This window comes from Acipenser ruthenus, chromosome 10 (assembly GCF_902713425.1).
Source record: "Acipenser ruthenus chromosome 10, fAciRut3.2 maternal haplotype, whole genome shotgun sequence".
NCBI classification, from domain to species: Eukaryota; Metazoa; Chordata; class Actinopteri; order Acipenseriformes; family Acipenseridae; genus Acipenser; species Acipenser ruthenus.
Window position 1 is genome coordinate 46286646 of NC_081198.1, and position 21948 is coordinate 46308593.

At 35.5% G+C, this 21948-nt stretch overlaps 1 protein-coding gene across 3 annotated transcripts in view; it reads left to right on the forward strand.

The window, feature by feature from the left end:
• Positions 1-852: 852 nt before the first annotated feature.
• Positions 853-21948, forward strand: part of LOC117410738 (activin receptor type-2A-like) — a 47813-nt gene continuing 26717 nt past the window's right edge. The window contains exon 1 of one of the 3 annotated variants that reach the window (XM_059032375.1): positions 853-886. In XM_059032375.1, the coding sequence (XP_058888358.1) occupies positions 853-886 (34 nt within the window). Of the gene's footprint in view, positions 887-2510; positions 4009-21948 lie in introns of those variants that run through there. The other 2 variants (XM_034017515.3, XM_034017523.3) reach the window with 2 other exon arrangements.

Genomic DNA, 21948 nt, shown 5'->3' on the forward strand with positions numbered 1-21948 from the left:
AAATGACGCCAGGTCTGAAAGTGCATGGAACAGAAATGCATAGCTAACATTGCATTTAATGCTCTTTATCGGGTTGGGTTAATGTTCGCTTTGTATGCAATGGACTCTATTAATTAACAGGTGATAGAATACAGTGAGTTTGTGGGTTATGTCAAGCATCAATATATTTTTCTCAATACCAAATGACTGAAAGTGTCTTAACTAACTTTAATTTGAAAGTGTTATAGAAATAATTTGAATATCTAGGACAATTCAATCAGACTGAAACAATAATGGTGCATACTTGAAGTGTAGGTATATTTTTTTATAGCTTTGGAAACATAGTGAGCCAGTAATTGAACAAATGTGAAAGAAAACTCCTGCTAAGGAGTACACAGCATGTAACATAATATAAAATGTCAGGTGGAAGTTCACTTTAATATACACATTGTTACACAAATATATATAGGCAATGCACACAATGCTGACACTATATAATTTATATTCAACCCACACATGCATGGATAAAAGTTATATACTGGTACATGCAGTTAAACATATATAACCAAGATAGACATACAGCTTTGACTTCCATAACTTAAAGAATGCTAGCCACTGTATGATAAATGTGTATTAAGTTGTTTTTTTCTCTTCTGTAAAAAAACAACCCTAAAGACAGACAGGTTGGGTTCAAAGCTTTTGTTCTGACAACAGATTTTTTTTTTTTGCCCTGTCTTCCTTGTTCAATAGCGATAGCCTTGCATAATTCCATGGTGTCTATTTACTACATTCCTTTGATTCAAGAGCATATAAACTAGGCCTTGAGCATTCAAAAAAAAAAAAAAAAAAGATTCTTTCTCGTAGATGTACTGTATGCAGTTCCTAGGGATGGCTAACAGAAGAACAGGTAAGACTTTCCTCAGAAGTATTTGTAGCTGTCATTTTACTTTTCCAGTTTTCAAATAGAGAGTCTATTCTGTAAAACCACTTCAGTCATTTTATAAAACATCTCTTTTGTAGACAGCTAAATAAGCTGTAACTGGATTTGGCTAAATGCCAACTAGTCAGCTGTAAGATGCTAAATAAAAATACATTTTTTAGGGTCATTTTTATCCTGCTGGCTCCACAAATGTCTTGATTGAAAAATACTGCCTCCATATATATATTTCATTTTGGGTGGATAGGCCTAAATGTTCTTTTTCAGCCCAGCCCAGAACGTGACTTGTGGCCTTTAGCACTGCCTGTAGATATACCGGCACCTTTTTAATGCTGCAGACAGTGTCTCTCTCTATCAACAGCAGCAGGAAAAGAAAAACAATAAATTCTCTTTTCATTTTTAATTTTGCTTTGAAACTGTTGCCTGTTAAAAACTATCTAAGCTATTTATATAGGTATGTATTAATGCAACTAAAACATATCATTATCACTTCCTAGACAAACTAATCCAACCTGATCCACTTTTATTGTCACCTGACATATTTTTCACATACAGGTAAAGAGCAGGATAAAAAAATTATGCAAACTTCAGTAAAAGGTAAATCCAATGGCAGCAGTGGGGTATGGGCTAATGACCTCGGAACAAAACATTTATTTTGAAATGTGAGCCCTTCGATCAGTCCTAATGCATATAAGAAATTTTTACGGAGTAATATGATTGTTACAGAAGCAGTTGCTAATAAATAAAATGCCAAGGTGGCAATAGGATTAAAAGTTGTATTGTACTCACATTTCACCTGTGGTTGGTTTGAATTTTATCCAAAAAGGAATACTGAAAAAAACACAACCCTCCAATGGAATTTGGGGAGGATAACTCAGATGGCGTCTTCCTCATAAAAATTGGGACCTTTTTTTTCAAAACTGATTTATTTAAAGGTTAGAATCATGTAAAACCTGTTTAGAATACGATGATAAAGCACTGCGGAATACAAAACCTTATTTAATTAATAGACAGAGGTTATTTAAAAAGTAAATGTTTTTTGTATATGGACAATTTATTTTCTTCACATATATATATTTTTTTGGTTCACCTTCACATGTCACATTTTCCAATAAAACTAAGTTTTAAGTGTAGCATGAAGGGTACTACTGAGGCATAATTAAAGTAGACTAATCATTTTAAGCTGAGTAAAACACAAATCATAGAACATTTGTTTGTAACCAACAATTCAAGTCTAACTGCAGGAATTAATAAGCAGTGTAAATTGGTTTAAAATTAGCATTTTGTATGGCGTGAGGTGTGGGCTGTGAAATCCCGTTTTCATTGCAACAATCTCAAACTAAAAAGTGTTAACAGTACAGATACTCTAAAACAGAAACGAAAATCATCAAGTCAACAACATAATAACACAGTAGTACTATCACACATTCTCACTGAGTTAAACAGAAAGCTGGCATATCACACAACAGAGAGCAGTGACTATCATTTTGCTTAAGATAGGACATTCCGCCTATCAATCAGAAGCTGCCTTTGAGCCAGAGAGACATTTGAAGCCTCAGTGCTTTCTAAACATGTCCTTTGTGCGATTGGTTGTGTTTCCAGGCATTCTGGCGGCTGGTGTGGTTTTCCTGCCTTTTGATTTGACGTGCAGTGGTGTCAGTCAAGGGTGTTCGCCTTGCAGGATTACAGTGTGCTATCCGCGTGGAAGGTGGAGAGGAGAAGTGGAGGAGGAGGTATAATAAACAAAAACAATCCGTGCTGGCCGCCATCTTGAATCTAGTCAGGTTCACTGAATGAGAGAAAAAAAAGACATGAGGAATAAGAAACTGTAACACCGCCAAGGAGACGACAGCTGCAGCGTCCAACAACTTCCCATTCAAAAACAAAACAACCTCGTATTCAAACCATACAGTTTTTGAGTATTTATATTGTGCAGTGTGTTGTCTCAAGAAGAATAAAGTTATTGAGAGTGGAGCTTGAAGCATTTAATTTGGATTTGACAACCAAGAAGCCGAGACGAGGCAGCGACAACAGGATTGTGTGTGTTTTTTTTTAATGTTTACCTTCTAACACAACAAAGGAAAACCACCGTTCTCGTTTATCAAATATTGCGATTTTTTTTTTTTTTTACTCGTAATTAATATGCGAAATTGCGGACTTGATTTAGCAGAACGAATAAACGTTTCCCAGGATAAGGACCACTCGTGACACAGATAAAGTGGATTTTGAAAGCAAGCTCTTCAAGACATTTATTTACACAAGAAGTGTATCCAGGATTGATACATGTGGATTTGTGTTGTTATCACCTTAAATTGAATACAATGTTGATGTTACACCAGTGTCGTCAGAATCCGTTAGGAACTCAGGCGATGAAATGCAAATCCTAAAATGCCACCGAACTGTACGGAGCTGTCTTTTTAATCTATATTGCTGCTGGAATTAATTTAATACAAAAAAGAAGAAAAAAAAACTTAGAAAAAACATTTTTTTCTTTGTTAATAAAATAAAACATTCACTGAATAAGGTGTGTTGTGGCATATTTGAACGTTTTCTTTTTTCTCGGTTGTATCGTCGATTTCGTCTATTTCTAAACGTTGGATGCAACAAGCTACGATGTTTTCCGCAAATTATTCTATGTAGGTAATGTACATGTATTTTGAATCTGTGGATTTGTCAGCATCTTGTAATTTAAAAGGTGGGATCTTCAACAAGTGTATATCTGAAGATATTTTAAAATATGTCCAATATGCTAATGAATTCATCCAGCCAAATGACACATGTCTATTGAGTTTATTTCTGAGAATCCAGAAGCGGGCCTTTCCTGCAAGGACCTGGGCTTTTGCCAACGTCAACTTGTCAGAATATTTTTTTTCTTAACATTGTTTCGATTTGTGGATTTTAAGCGTGACATTTGCATAAGAACAGATGTGTCCAGTTAAATTGAAATAAAAACACTGAATGCGGATGGACATCCTTGGCTTTTGAGGGCGATATCATTTCTAGGATTTTAAAACAAGGATTTGTTACCAGCTTGAAAATGGGAGCAGCTACAAAACTAGCCTTTGCAGTGTTTCTCATCTCGTGTTCCTCAGGTGGGTGCAGCTTAATGTTTTGCTTTAGTTTGGTCCAGATTTTTTTTAAAAATATGTATTGCACATGCACCATTGTTTTCTTGTTGTGGCGTCAGCAGCGTGTGTTATAAATACAGCTGTTCATTTATTTCACTGTACAGTTAACAAAGTGGCGATCGAATTTATTGGCCACCAATGTAACCATCACTCTCGGGGCTTTGATTTCAGATGGTGTGCAGATAAACCTTGAACGAGTTAATATGTTTCGTAAACTGCATTTTTTATACGCCTATTTTTTCACGAATACGGACTGGTGTGTGTTTGATTCTAAAGGAATAAAACCGCATGCCATATGCAATCAGATCATCTGCCTTATATTTAAAGATAATGTTTGTTTGTTTTATTTTGTTTACCGGTATTTTTACAATGTGTGCGTTTTTTTTTTTAAATCAGGAAAACTAATCAAATTGTCAATAAAAACTGATTAACAGTATTGTGCGTATTGCAATAACCATAGCTGTTAACTGTTAATTAGCATTGGTGTTCGGTAGAATGTGCTTTGTTTTATATTATACTGTAAAACAAAATCGATAAAGCTAAATACTTATCTAACCTCAGATGTATGGCACATAATATTTTTTTCAAGTTGAATTCTAAAGGCGAAAGCAACATGTAGGCTAAAGAATAAAAACTGTTACAAAATTGATCAGATGCATAATCTTGACTGAAGGCTGTATTGCAGTAACCCCGTTTCTTAAGTTGTTTTAATGAAAGTAACATTTTTATTTAAACACTTTGATAATTTTTTGTGTTGATACATTGATGAAAAATGAAGGTTTCAAGTGCACAGTGGTGAGAAGTTACCATTTCAGACTAGTAAGAAGCAAAGACAAACATGATTATGCAATTTTTTCGGTGGTATTTTCTAATTGCATTTTAGGTTTCGGTTTGTGTTAAATGCTGTGTTTGAAATGTTCATGAATGTGGAGCTTCCCTTACAGAAACAACGGCCACACCAGTGTATTAGCAGTGGTATTTATCGGCTTTTCCTGAATAGAATACAGCAGTATGCAGTGTGAAATGGCGAGCAGAGCCAAAAACACACACTACTGTAAGGACAGTGGAGAAGACTCATGGTAAAAATGTATTTTGATCACACTGACGTTAATGTCTCGTGAAAGCACACAGCGATGATACGGGACCTTTTAAATGTTAATCATTCCTGAGATATTTGACGTTGACTAACTCCCAATGTATATTAATTTATTTAGGCACACATTAATTCAGAACTAAAAGTATGATGCAGAAAGAAAAAAAAAGCACAACACCGTTTTAAGACTATTGGGAAATTACTTTGATAGAAAAGAATACAATTTGCACCTTAATAATGTATTTTATTAATATATATATATATATATATATATATATATATATATATATATATATATATATATATATAATTTTACGATTTTACGTATATATATATATATATATTGAAAACAATATGATATTTTGAAATGTCACCGAAGAGCATTTATTTCATTGTGTTCGACCATTGCATCAGAAAGGCTCCATGATAAACTCTGAAGCTTACACATTAAACATTGAAATGTCATGTTAATGGAGGAGGGGAGGAGGGGGGGGGATACTTGATTGTATGATAACAGTATTCAAAATCAGGAGATATTACATTACATGGCACTGTATTAGACACTTGAGACATGATATTTTAGTTAACATGGTTAATACCCAGAATAAATGAATACAATACTTAAAATCACAGCGTCATGTAGCCACTGTAGATATATTGTTTTATGTTATTATTATTATTATTATTATTATTATTATTATTATTATTATTATTATTATTATTATTACATATCAGTTTTTATTATTTGGCCCCTAAAAAGTATACATAAATAAATAACATATACAAATTAATTTACAAATCACCTAGGGGCTGTTACTGTACAGTAAGTAATTTGTTTTCTGAAGTTCTACCAAACCTGTGCCTGAAGAATCTTATAGTATATAGACTCTGAGGACTGGCTGGTGGTTTAACATCGTGAACATTATGGTTTCTGCTACAGGGTCCACATCTAATGTTGACTCTTTACAAATGTATCCCAATGTTGTTCCTTAAAATGGAGCCCTCCAATGAATTTGACTGTTAAACAATCACACAAATAAAATCATGATAATTGGGATACAAATACTGTTGAGAATACTCAAGTGTTTGAAGAACATCATTCCAAAGTGCAAAGAATAATATAGGGATGTTGACTGCAAACATTCGTAAAATAAAGTAAGTTGTTCCATTTTAAATAGAGGTTACAGTATTACCTTTTGTACTACACAACAATAAACACACAGCAGTCTTTAAATGTTTTTTTTTGTAATAGGTTTTGTAATATAAACCCTTGTTTACTACAAAAATAAGTAAAACATATTTGTAATCTTTTTGTTTTGGTACAGTAAGAAATATACAGTAATGCACCATTTTTTTATAGAAAAATGGTACAGAACTCATGTACTGTACATTTAGCATTATGTTTATTTATTTATTTTTTTTTTTTAATTACCATCTGGGTTATAGTATTTTAGGGTGCAAACATGGCACTTGATGCTAACTTACTGTTAAGTGTTTAACAATGATTGACAGTTTTTAGAATTGTGCAGTTTACCCCAGTTTGAGTTGCAAGCTGATGTGCTAATCCTGTATATATTTTCTTTTTAAGTCTGCTACTAAATTGGTCAGTCAGGGTTGTCCTTAGAAGTCAGGGTCCAGGATGTCACAGTACCACTTATCTTTGAGCTGCATTTTGCTCTAGGGTCAAACTGTATTGGAAGAGTGTAGTTAATATCATGGGAGTTGTTTTTATTTATTTTGTTGTTTAGCAGTATATTTAGATTTTTAAACCAAATTCTTAGTATATTTTCCATTTAATTAGTTAGTCACCAAACCTTGATGTGCAAGATGAAAAAGACTTGATAAAAAGCATATGGGAAGCCAAGTCAGGCTAAACACAAAAGTAATTAACACATGTTCAAAACTAGGCTTTTTTTTTGTTTCTTTTATTAGTTTGTAGGTTTATTGTACCTCTTGAGAAAGCACTATTTTAAATGCCGGCTGTACACTGCAGAGCAGTATTCGAAGTCACTAAAGCTTAATTGAAGCACAATTGTATTATTAAAAAAATATATGAACAAGTGTGTTATGCCTTTAAACTGTTCATGAGATGTACCGATTCTACTGTTCTGTAAGTTCAATTGTGCAATTTGATTGTATGTAAGAAATACTTGTGGTACAGTAGTTCTACCCACTAAAACTCTTAAGTGCCTATACACCCACTTGGTTTGTGGAAAATAAAATTACAAGCAAAGAGCACAGATTTATGTTTATTTAAGAAAAATTGGATGATGAACAATGAATCTTGAAATATGCCCATCAGGATATATTAAAAAAACAAAAAACAAACTTGAGTTCCTCTTAGCCAGGGAAGGTGAATGAAAGTCCAAAGCCAGTTGTCACTATAGCCCTGGTCACACTGCCCAAAGCAATCAATAGTGACGTGATTTTTCAGTCGCATCGGGTAGTGTGTTATGCTTTGCGATGCGATTTTACAGGATCAGACGAAATATTAAACATGTAATATTTTGCGATGCGATTCACTTGCATCAGGCAATGTGTTATACCCACTTGCAAGTCTCAAAGTCAGCAACCAATGAGTTCACTGCGTTCAGTCATATGACTGGAGACAGCCATGCATGCATTCTCTCGCTATTAATATACACATACGCACACACACAAGGTATTCCATTGGTTTGTATATAATGTTTGTGCCGATATCTTTTGAAAACAAGCCCTGACTGCCCCATAAGTGTTGTACTTTTTAACTATTAGATGAAATATTTACACAATACAGATTGAAAAGGAAAACAGACACGTGGTATTGAAATAATATTTCATAACAAGCTCCGTCAGCCTATCATTATACTTTTTAACTGTTAGACGAAATATTTACAAAAAACTTAAACTGCTGCTATAACCATGATTAATTTATTATTAATAGTGTTTTAATTAAATTATATCTAATCATATTTTATTTACAATGAAGGGAAAACATAATACTGTAAATGTTTTCATTATAATCATTTGGGTGACACAGTAGGTTCCCAACTTTGTAAATACAAATATCATTAGGTATAATTTAATTAAAACACTATTAATAATAAATTAATCATGATTGTAGTAGTAGTTTTTAGGTTTTTTGTAAATATTTCGTCTAACAGTTAACAAGTACAATGATAGGCTGTCGGAGCTTGTTATGAAATATTATTTCAATACAATGTGTCTGTTTTCCTTTTTATTTTTTTAACGAATTGATGTTTTTTAAATAATACTGTATTTCACTGACAGTTTATCGTGGCATTTTAACTGACATACTAAAATCTCTGAGCTGGGTTGCTTAGTAACCAGTTTAGGGGTCCTTCACAAACCACTGCTCAAATGTCACCTTGCTATCGTTATCAATCGCCGTTTACATGGTTGCTTGTCAGTACAGCTGTGATTAAGTCACGGTGGACACAGTTTAATTGATTTTAGTAGAGAACATTGAACTTTACCAACACAACTTGAAATTCCACCTTAACGAAAAAAAAAACAAAACAAACTTTGGATTTTTTTCAGTGCTGTCAATTGATTTAAACATACATGCAGGTGCAACGCCACTGCCCGATTTTGTCAGCCTGCAGCTGCATTTTTCAATGTCTGTCGGGTCTTTGACCCAAATCAAGCAAAGTATCTCAGCATAGCTGAGAAAGCAGTGTTTTTGAGGCCATTCTACTGTTTGAAGACAACTGTGTAGCACAGCGTGAATACCGTGCTTACTGAAAAATTGTCAGTGAAATGAAATGCAACGCTTACCAGTTCTGGAAAAACATGGAAACGAGATTCTTGCTGTAATCATTTTCTGTATAAAAAAATGCACTTTGGGATGACCGGCGCTCCAGAAAGGTACCAAACATGTACAACATGTATCAGAATAATATGTAAACAAACAAACCAAACCGTAAAATAACTGCAAACTGTACCACAGCAGAAACACCAAATGAACACAAAGAGTCTTTCAACTTTGAACATTATTTTTTAAAGGTATGTAAAACCTAGTTTTTTGTTTGCTGTCCTGTAGAATCCCCACCAAATGTTATGTAAAACAAACATTTTTGTTTATAGTTGTATATGCTGTGAAGCTTACCGATTTACAGAATCGCATGTTGTAAAAACCATAATAAATAAATATTTAGATTAATTACCTCCTTTTCCTATATCTACAGACAGACCAATTTTATGTTTTTGTAGGTACTGTATATTGTATTTAATAAAAAATAAAAAATGAATTTTCATCCCTGTTACTTACACACCATTTCCCCTATCCTCTGTGATTCTGAACAAATTTAGCGTGACTGCTCTGTGATTTTTAGTACAAATTGTCGTGACAAAATCCCAGCCTTATCAGTTATTAAAACAGGAATCACAAATCAAACAAAAATGTCACTCTCCTCAATCAAAAAGATCAAGGTTGCTTTCGAGAGGAATTTACCACAGAATGGTCGTTCATAAAAAGAAGTAGAGCGTCTCAATCTAACGTCTACTGTGAATCCTGCCAGACAGATTTCTCTGTGAAACATGGTGGGCGTCAGGACTGTATCACTCACGTAGGTATGAAGAAACACCAGCAATAAGAAAAATCTGACACTCCCTATTACTGTGTTTGTTCAAATGGGTTTTGAAGTTTAACTCGCTTTAAATAATTAATTATTGGGTACTACACTGCATTTTGTGTTTTGATAGTTGCAGAGTAGTAAAAATGTAAATAAAAAACTATGTTAAATCTTCTTGAGGTGTTGTTATTTTTATAAAGTTTTGAGGTTGAATATTTCAGTCCAGGTTTGAGAGCACTTACTCTTCATTTCTAGTATTTAAATCCAGAATAAATAGAATTCCAAAAAAAAAAAAAAAAAATCAGTGTTGAAGTATTTGTATTGGGGTTGTTACTTTCTAAATGCCATGTGTTTACAATTACCAAAATTATGGATTAAACAGCAAAAATTAGGGCATTGGCTTAATTTCTAGGGTTAGCAACCCCTGGCCTTAAAAACTATGCAACCATTTTCTACTTTCATAAGTTGGCATCTCTGCTTATGTATCTGTGAGTGTGTGTGTATTAATAGAGAGATAATATATGCATGTCTCTAGTCATATGTGTTTTTCACAATCACGCCACCTAGCCAAAGTTGTAGATAGTAAAGCCTTATCTTTTCGCCTTTTGTCATTGATTTGCCCCATTGCCGCTGTAATTAATGCATCCAGGGCAGATCAAACATCAGAAAAAAATCACAAATTGTGCATCCCATCCTGCAGTTTCAAGTGTGTGATGCCCGTTCGCAAAGATTTATTTGCGATGCAACCTACTTTGAGATGCGACGGTCGCATCGGGCACTGTGTTCCGGGCTTATCTTAAAGCTTAGGCCAGGGAAGTTACCACTACATATGTCTTGGCTAAAGTATTGTAACTGGTTCAGTAAATCCTCAGGACAATCGTCCTAATGCTCCAATTCAGCCAAAGATTTAAGATTCTGTATTATACAAAAATGGTAGTAGTTAAACATACAGGGTGATTTTAAGGTCAGGTGGACTTTGTATTGCTGCTTTATTGTGGATAAGCCATTTATTACAGAGCATTGACTACTTTATGGTTATGGTTGAATAGTGTTTCCCAAATTGGCAAGTGCTGTGACCACAGACATCACAGGTATTTCCATTATAAGCCAACTATGCTGCTGAGATGAATTTCTTTTTTTTTTTTTTAATTTAGTCGTCGCCAATTATTTTACCCCGATTTTCACCCCAATTTAGCATGCCCAATTATTATCTGTACCCCCGGCTCACCGCTCACAACCCCCGCGCCGACTCGGGAAACGGAGGCTGGAACACGCGTCCTCCGAAACATGCTCCTGCCAAGCCGTCATTTTTCGCACTGCAGAGCCACAGCAATGCCACCAGACCTATAGTGCCGGAGGACAACACAGATCTGGCGGCTCCGCTGCAGAGCCACAGGTGCCCTATCGGCCACAGGGGTCGCTGATGCGCGGTGAGCCGTGGATTCCCCTGCCGACCTAAGCCCTCCCTACCCGGGCAGCGCTCAGCCAATTGTGCGCCGCCCCCTAGGAACTCCCGGTCACGGTCAGCTGTGACATAGCCTGGATTCGAACCTGCGATCTCCAGGCTATAGGGCACATCCTGCACTCCGCGCGCCACTCGAGAGCCCAGATGAATTTCTTAAGGTTTAGACTTCTGGCAGATCTGCAATGCATTAGCTGCAAACTACTGCAATAACTCTGAATTGAGGTATATTCAATTGATCTAAAAAGCAGTGGCGCTCTATACAGAGAATTGAAATTTGTGTAACAAGGTTGTGAACATCTTACAATGCACGCAGGACTCTGTAATGCTACAGTGTTTTCTCAGTCATAACAATCATTTTGATTTATTGAGTTCTATCATGAAGGAGATCTGTATCTGGTCACAGCTACCATCTGTCATACACTGTTACAACTCAATTACATTCTTTAAAAATTTGGTGTTAAAAGTTTCTTTATACAGGAAAGAGTCATGCTTGTCACATGCTTTGGAAATCACAGACAAGACAGCATTAATAATCACATCTATAGACTAGCACCAAACCTCTCTACAAGTGATTTCCTAAAGAGACCCTAGACTGTGGGCAGCATTTAAAGAGAGACATGCCTTCAGTCTACATTTTATGTAAATTTTTCAACAGATCCTGACCTTTTTGTTGGTTGGCTCCAACACTTTGGGCATATGGCAGGGCAGGAGCCCTGTACTATTGTGCATTCATCATCATTTGCTTTGATACTTTTGAAAGTCAGAATACTGGGAGTTAGCATAAAAATATAGCTAATTATCTCAAAAACACAAAAGTTGAGAAAGAAAGGAATAATTAATGATCCAGTGGGGCAGCTACTATATTTGTATTTAGGAACAACTAAATTAGTCAATGGCCTAATGCTTCAAACAGTCTCGGTTCAGTGAGCGCTATTACCTTTACTTTTTTTTTTTTCTTAATTTAGTAGTCGCCAATTGATTTTTACCCCATTTTTCTCCCAATTTGAAATAGCCAATCTTATTGGCTGAGCTCATCGCTACCACCCCCGCGGTGACTCGGGAGCGGCGAAGACAAACACGCCGTCGACCTCTAGGCTATAGGGTGCATCCTGCGCTCCACGCAGATCGCCTTTACTGGATGCGCCACTCGGGAGTCCTATTACCTTTACTTTTAATAATATGTTTTAATAAACATGATGTGTTTTTACTGTACTCTGCAAAATCTACAACTATCCATGACTAATATTTATAGATTTGTCAATTATAAATAATAAACTTAGAAAATAACTTGTTGAAATCTTTACTATGATTAAAACATCTTACACTGTAGGCATAATGTAATGAAAGTTATCTGACATGTTTTGTTACTGTAGAATTCTTCTCTTAAAAGGAAAGTCAAATTCACTTCACCAGAAAAAAATAAACAGCATCTCAATTGATAGTTAGGAAATCAGCAAGTCTTTAATAAGAAAACTACAGTAGTAGAAAACTACAGTACTGCAGTATAGTCTGGAAACACTGTTTATTTGTATCTGGGGAAAACTTTTATATTTACCTATTTATAAATAGGTACAAACCCCACAACCTGGTACTGGGGAACAGCTTCCCTTTTTAAATACAAATGCTGTAGCATACTGTTGAATGGATCCTGCTACTGTAAATGTTAATTTAGATGGTATTGAACTATAAAACTTAAATCCCCCTCACCTGTCCTGGATATTAAAGCAGTGCTTTAGGAACTAGAATGACTTTCACTTTATCTGGCCTACACGCAGTAAAGCTTTAAATAATAGAATACCAGTTTTTCTCATAATATACTGTAGTAGTCTATCCTACAGTAAACTTAATATAGCCCTTCATCAGTTTCTGCAAATCTCTGATTTTGATTGCAAAACCTAATACACATACAACTGTATAAGTCTATGGTGGGAAAGTTGTTGTTGCTCCTTACTTAGTACTGCCTGTCCCCTCCAACATTCTGTATTACACAGATATACAGACGGTTACATAAGCACAGTACAATGGGAACAGGGCTGTGTACTCTACAGAACTGTAATTAAAGTTGTGGTTGAAGTACAGTATGAGGTGGAAAGATCAGCATCACGATTACATATTAGATCTTCAAGATTTACAGCAAAAAGAAATAGAAAGTGAACGCCAGCCTCCATAGAGTCAGGAATGGCTGTTTCTCTTCATACTGTAAGTGCAAGACTTGCTGGGTCTGCATTTAATGCCCTATGTTTGCAGTGACTGGTAAGCACTTTAAGATGTACTGGGATGTTTTGTTAATTGTTACGCAACCCTGCAGGGGATCTGCTGCCATGTTTTCCAACAGCTCATATAGTGTCTCATATGCCATAAGAGATATGCCTTCATAATTAATATCCTCATATCATGGAGACCATGGGAGGTACAGTACTGACTTTATATCTACAGGGTTATACACTGCAGACTAAATGGGTGAGAAACCTTGGCATTAGCCTGTGATAAAATGGTGACTTTTGTAGGTTTATGGATTATAGAGACAGTTTGCTTTGAAATACTGTCTTCATATTAGAACACAGTTGCATTATATGATTTCCTCAATCCAGTTTTATTATGGGTGTTTTCTAGTAAAACATTAACTGTTTCACCCCCATGCTTGCAATGCAAAGAACTCTGGAAGCAGGCCATAGATTTGTTCCAGTTTTGCTCAGCATATTTTCTCTCTAAATAATAAATGTGAAGTAAAGCTCATAGGGGAGTGGAACTGAATCTGATTATGGGTGAATCGATCCACATGTTAATGTGTGTTCCAGTTTCTGAACCCAGTCTAACATTTCACAATGAGTTTTAAGAAGAGAGCAAGGCAAAGTACAATACAATACTGTATACTGTATTCTTAATTGTAATTTTTATCAGATGCTCTCACAGTATTTTGAACATTTACAGTATCTATTTTTTGCAAACATTGTAGAGATGATATGTCAGGAACCTTGGCATTAACTGAATCTTGGCTCAAACTGCTCCTTTACAGTAGCAGTCATGTAGGTCACATGCTTCAGCTTTGTAGACTGGTTAAAGTGGCTACTGAGGTGGGCGTGGAGATTTGCAAAGTAGGTTTAACAGCAAGGATTCTGTTTTCCTGGAGAGCATGGGGTTGCATTTTCAGTCTCCAGGGACCATATTATGAGGACCAAAACTGTACAGTAGTTGCTGCCTGCGTGAGAAAGTTTATAATGGTACTTCCTCTTTGTTTATAGAAGCTGGCTCCAACTCTGAATTTTCTGTTTACACTAACATAGATTTTGCCACAGAGTTATTTTCACCAGCATGTAATTTCCTTTGTGGTTGCTAAAGTTTAATCCATAGACCTAGAACATTGTTGCTGTTGCCATCAAAAAGTGATTACAATCTAGTGTAATACAGCCTGCTGCTTTTGTAAAAACTGTGGCAGCCATACTGTTCTTCACCTGACAGGCATGCTTTTGTAAACAATTTGACAATTTCAAAATGTATGGAAAAAGCCAACACAGGTAAGGTCTTTTTCTTGTGTATTCAACAGTGCAGTACATTAAACTGTTGTATCTTCCACTAGAGCAGGCAGCGCTTCTACAACACACTTTGAGTTCTTCAAATTAATTATTGTTAATTTAGAATTGGAGTGATTGAGTATCTTGTCGTTGTGTTACAAAATATGAACAATACTCGCGAAGGGTTTTATTGTACTGTGATAATACTCAGTATTGTACATTACAAGATTTCACATACTGTACTGTTTTTCTAGCAATGTATCATAATTTGTAAAAATTATATTTTGCAAACAGTTATTGATTTGTTTAATTTATTTTAGACTTTCAAATTTCAAAAGTCACCACACCTGCAGGGGCGCTGGAACTAGGGGTGCTGGGGCTGCGGCAGCACCCCTGGCTTTGTATGGCTTCCATCACACACAGGGTTACAGTTTTGTTAAATGGCTTTCAGCACCCCCACTATAAAATTGTTCCAGCGCCTCAGCACACCTGTATGTTATGCATTGGAAAATGATGTTAGACAACAGATCATGTTTTCAAACAAATTCAGTTTGAAGCATGCAAGAAAACCTTTTGCAATCTTGTTCATTTGCAAAGTACTGTATGGTTTGAAATCACTTCAGTACAGTATACTGTATATGCAGGTTTCATGGCCTGCTGCTCCATATTGTAAAGGTACATTTGCTTCAGTAGCCCCAATGGTGTACAGTACTTGTCATAAACTGTGATGACGTAATACATTTTAGTGAAAGTTTCCTAATGTACAGGAGCCCCAGAAGAAAGGACTAAGTGTGATTAATGTGCCTTGCAGATGTTGTTTTATATGCTACAGCGGCTTCCTGAAGTAGACTCCAGTCTAGACAGTGTGGCTGCGCTCAACTCCTGCTTTGATCCTTGATTAAAACTGGTTATAGTACATTTACTGTGTTCACATTTTAAGTCACGCAAGACTTTTATGTGCTCATATGCTTTATTTATTTTTTCCATTTTTGTATTTTAAGTGTTTCGGACAGCAAAAAATAAAATAGACTTAGTTATTGATTACAGTATCAACTTGGATTAAACTAATATAAATGGAGACTGATGGACTGTTAAACATTCCACCACTGATTAAAGTATCAGTTTCCATTCCAGCGTTCCATTGTTAGAATGTATTTATGGAAAATTTCCTAAAGGTGAAGTTGGACACAGTAATAAACTACAGTAAGTGGAACAAAATTAGGCTCCTGGTTTTAGGTTTCGCAAAGCTTGCCAATTCAATAACTGTTCATTTTTTGTTTCCATAAGCCTTACCACTGTAAAGTACAGTGTAAAAACACCCAATGAGCAAGCTTAGGTAAGACTGGGGCTCGTTCTGTCCCCTTTAAGTTTTAACCAATGTTTAGAAATCTATTCTCTTAGACCTTATTAGCACCAGCAGTATTATCACTACCCCTTTTTCTTTTGAAGATATTTTAGTTCTTTGTTTGTATTTTATACTTTGGCTGTAGGCCTAATATTTCAGACAATGCTGTACATGAAAAGTTGGCTGATTAAAGTACTGTACACGGGATACTCTGGAAAAGAGCAATGGTGCTCTTTATCATTTCTAGAGAGCAGGCATGATCTGCCAGGCCTGAGGAGAATCTACATTCAACTGTGTGGGATTCTCACTAGATTTCTATTTTTTTCATAGCCTGTTTGCATCAGGCCCGTAATCTCTACCTCTAATACATTTTCATTTCCTTAATGTAGTGTATCCGCCAATCAACCTATAGGCCTAGATATTGTATATTTGTGTGTGTTTTCCATACTCTGTAAAAGTGTAATATTATTCAAAGCTGTCCAGGCACTGGGTTTCTTGTTAGACCTATCTGAGACAAGTAAACTTGTTCTGTTATATAAATTGTATTAGTTTACTTTTAAAGAACTGACAGCAATGACAAATCCAATTGTATAAAACTCCACTAAAGTATCTGCAGTGACAGGATGATAAGGGAAATAAATCCCTGATGCACTTTCTGTCATAGCAGATTCAGTCAAGTTTACAGCGACATCAGTTAGCAGCATCGGACGGTATTTTTTCTTTGAAAACAAATGCCTTGTCAATTTCAGTTAGCAGTAATGTTCTGTAGGTGTGTAGATGTGATTAATTTCTTTAACCTTTTTTACCCGTTTTTAAATATTAAAATGTTACATATTTTGAGTACTGTTAGCCAACTTTCTATTACTTCATGTACAGGAAAAGATATGTGTGCAGTATGTGTGTACAGTACTGTATAGTATATGGAAAAGGCTTAATACATATTGAATATGTGTTCAAGACACCAGTTTTTGTATTTATACCTACTAAAGACAACCTTTTCAAGCCCATGAACATTGTACTGTAGGGATAACCAGATAGCCAGAGATGTATCCATGATTGTATTGTAAAATGTTACATATTCACAGTACTGTATACTGTACTCTAAAGTGTAGGATTGCAGTTTGTTCCTTGTTCTTGAATGTCAGTTTTGACTGTCCCCTGTAAAGTCTCGATCATTGGGCCATATTTATTAAACACACAGTTCTTTCTATAGAATGATTTGTAGCTTGGTAAGTCTAGACCATTCTTTTACCAAAAAATTCTGGTTGGTCTGTCGTTTTGTTTGCAAACAAAGATGCTATTTTTCACATGAAAATGATTTATACCATAACAAAGGATTCAGTCAGGTCGTCCTAACCAGCCTCCTCTTGTCATTTGCCTGGTTGACTAATTAAAAATGTTTTGTTGTGTTCTGAATTTTACAGGGTTTTAAAATAATCATATTACTTTATTACAGTCCTCAAATATTACAGTATAGCTTCAAAGTCTCAGACCAAAAAAAGGAAATGCAATCTTTGCTGTATTACAAATTCTGCCATAATGGATTCAAACTTAATATATTTCCTTAAAATTATAAATAATTGTAGATAATATGTGCGTCATACTTTTTCACTCTATATGGTTAATTAAGATTTCTGTACGAAACCTTACGATACATTGTTTATTGTAATGCAGTCAAAGTTCTAATGAGCCTGAGGGTGACATTGTACAGTACAGTAGCTTTATCTAAGCAACTTCCTGATCTACTGTTTTTCCTGCAGCAGCATCTTCACTCACAATATGTTTTAAAATGACGTAGATATCTTTGTAAATTGTGCAGTGTATCCAAGCTGCAACCCTTTCAGAATATGCCTTGGGCAGTAGCTGCTGTATGTGAATTCCATTCATTAAAGGATAGTATCACAGATGTTTAATGTACAGACTGTAATATACAGTGGAATATGATGTAATGAAGAAAAGAAAAATGAAACAGTGAAACAGAATACATGTCGGTCTATGTCGTTGGGCATGGATTTATTTTGTACAGTAAATTACTTCCTGTAAGTTAGTTACTGACAGAGCCATTTCTTAGTGCAGTAAATACAAATACAAGGAATAGAGCCAGGATATGAAACTGAGGATTCCTGAGTGGAACATGCAGATGGTGAGTTCTTGCAATAAATATTGTTGTATTTGAGTTCAGAAACTTAAGTACGAGTGACTTGTAGCATAAAAATAAATGAAACGACTGCTGATTGATGGTGACGGACAATGAAATATTAAATTTGTAACTGCAGGGTAGAGTAAAAGAATGCACACATTTACATACTACAATATTTAATCTTCAAAGAAAGTGTTTCATTGATACAAAATATGATAGAACTAGAGTATAGTAGAATACATCCACAAGAACATGGGTGAGCACAGTCCAGTATCATTTTACAGCAATGGCCATTACCAGTAATCATCTAGTCATCAAGTGTACAGTATTGTACTTGTAATATTAGTTTTGTTGTGTTTATAAACTTAATTACTTTATAGAGATACTGTAAGTACTTTACTTTTGTCTCACTCAGACCTAAAATGAAACACACATTGGGTTCACTTCCATTGATCTAAACAGTGGCTGATCTAAATACTGCCATCATTTAAATCACTCTAAAATGGGCAGTAAAATATGAACCTTCGTTTTTTCAGATTTTTACAGACAACAGTAAACCAAAGGACTAATGCACACTGTTGGATAATGTTCATAGCCTTGGGCACTTCATTCATTATTTAAACAGTGGCGGTATTTAGATCAGTCACTGTTTAGATCAGTTGAATAGACCCCATTGTTTTAATGCTAACACATGTCATGACAGCTGTAAAAAGGTTTTTTCGATGCACTATTCTAAGTTGTGTATTTCTGTAACTTCTGGTCAGCTTTGTGCTGTTGCCAGTTACATCACTGTTGTTTTGGCTTGTAAATGTGATTACCATCTCCCTCCATCACATCTGGCAGCAATACAGCAAATGAGTGTGTAGCATTAATGGCAGGAACTGTGGAGTAAGTCTGCCAAGTCTAGATTCTGTGGAGTCCATGTCATTGTCCTGTCAGTCCCGAATGCCTTTATAACTTTTAGACTTTTGTGGCAGCGATGAAGCATTTTCAAAACCCAAATACACAGTAATATGTTCAGCAGTAGTGTTTGTTTTAGGCCATTGAAAGAAAAAAAAAATGAGTTTTTTGTAGTGGAAAGAAATCTATAAAAATGTGTTTCTGAGAACGGTCATGGTCTATTAGCCTTACTATGGTACAGTAGGATGATTTGTATGTTCAGTATAATATTCTGTATAGAATTTTTTAGTTTAGTTTAGTTTTTTTGTCGTCCGGTGAGGGGAATCAATTTTGTTTCCTGTTGTTGTACTACTGTTTACTGCACAGTTTCATAATTGTAACATTTTCATAAAAGCTTGTAGCACTTTTGTCATGCACTAATATTAATACTTAATCTTAACCAAAATTAGATGTACTGTGTTTCCCAAATATTGAAGGAATTTTCTAAATCCAGGTATCTGCATAGTGTTAATCATGCACTACCAGGAAACAGCTGTGTGACAAGAAAAATTAGACTTTGACGAGCACTCTTTTAAAGGTAGCCAGACAGTCTCACACAAGAGAGACTAGAAATCGAAGTATGACAATAACTTCAACTGAGGTTACAATACGTTTTTGGCACAATCCAGCCATATAAATATTAAAAAATGCTGTAGCCAGCACCTATGCAGATGCAGTGCTGAAAATAGTGTAGTCATGTATGTCTGTATTACAGGATAGAAAAGTTGAATTATTATTATTTATTTCTTAGCAGACGTCCTTATCCAGGGCATCTTACAATTGTTACAAGATATCACATTTTACATTATACAGATATCACTTTTTTTCATACAATTACCCATTTATACAGTTGGGTTTTTACTGGAGCAATCTAGGTAAAGTACCTTGCTTAAGGGTACAGCAGCAGTGTCCCCCAGCTGGGATTGAACCCACGACCCTCCAGTCAAGAGTGCAGAGCCCTAACTACTACTCCACACTGCTGTCCAATTGGTGTCTTTTTACGCTTCTAAATATACTGTAACCATGCTATCAATTGTAATAGTAGCATCATTACTGTATGACCAGGAGAGAGTAAACCTAAAGCTGTAAAGAAATAAATCAACACCTTTTTTGTTTACCAGCAGATACTGTTTATGATACTGTATTATGTGTTAAATATACTACTGTTGCAAATTAAGTTCAGTTGCCTTCAACTGGTGGATAATTTGTAGTGTTTAAAGACTGGAATTTGGAAGTAAAATGTACTTTATGCCTCTTGTCTTTACAGTGACCGAGTTCATCCCCACCCCACCCCCACATTATAGAGCAGAATTAAAGGATTACTCCACATTAAGGCAACATGAGAGCTTATTCTTTGAAGTAGGATTGCATGTAAAGTGTTTTGTGTTAATAATGTTTGGTCACATTTGGAAATTGATAACTGTAAATTGTTTAATTGTCAATCCAAATGTTTGCGGTCATAACCTTGATCTAGCATGTGTTTTGTTACAGAGTAAATGCATTCTTTTAAATTGTTGTTTTGGCTAACCACAATACCAATTCAAATTGCAGGGATTTACAGTACCATAGTTGCTTAAGGCGTTACAGTACACAATAAGTTGAACGATTCTTGGTGTAAATCACATATGAGAAATCAGCCAATCACAGAGCAGCATTTCCAAACATTCCTATACCATTTATCTTGTGTATAAATGTCGTCCGGTGTATAGAATGATCGGTACTTTAAAACTAAAACGCTCTAAATAAAAACATAGCAAAATGGAAAATCCTGTTACTAACTTCAACTTTTGTTTTAATTTTGATAAGTAATTGGGGCATATTACGTACCGATGTCACTGGCTGTGAATATGTCACTCAAACGTCAGCATTACAGACCAAAAATCACCAAGGTGGTCTAAAGTCAGTCCCAATATCACTGATATACAAATGTACTCGCAGCCAGATTTCGAGAATTGTCCTGTAAAAAGCTTTAAGCTGTATGTTTCCAAGCTTTAAGATGTACAACCAAGGCTTTTTCAAATTCCACGAAAAAAAAATCGGTACGGGAATCATCCCTTCGGTGAACGTTTTATTGCCAGTTTAATGAAAAAAATCTCTGCAGAAGCTGCTCTCTCTACAATATACACCAACCACTGTGTTGGTGCCACTTGTTGCCAAGTTTTAAGTGATGCTGGAGTTGAAGACAGGCACATTATTTCATTTTCTGGACACAAGAGCGAACTCAGTCTCAAGCATTGCGTGACAAACACAGATGAAATGCAAAAAAGGGAAATAAATACATTTCTTCACGCAAGTCTTCAGGAACAAGTCCCCCCTGCTGCGACAGCGATGCCTAGTAATAACTTTCCTACACCAAATCAGAGCAACTGTTTCAACTCTTCAGTTACTAACGACGCTTCAGGACACTTACATGCTAGTGGCGCAAGTTTTAAAGATGTACATTGTTTTTTAATAAATAGTTTAATCACGTTTAACTAGTCTGAAAACACAGCACAGATCGGCTACTGTAGGTTAGTTACGGTCGATCCTGGACCAAACCATTTTTAGACGGGGAGAAGGGGGGTTGAATGTTATATTTAATGAAAATAAAAATACTTTTCACTGTAAAGATTTTTGTGTGTCTAATCCTTATGTGTGTGATTCATAATAAGTTAATACGTCGTGTGAAGGGTGTCTCTTCTTCTATAAGAGACATGCGCGAGATGACATCTCCTATACAATAAGAGACACCCTTCACATGACGTATTAACTTATATTTTAAGTTTGTATTCTAATAGTTTACAGAAAAAATGAACATTTACTGTAGTCCCCACTCGACCTCTCCGCTCCGCCTGCA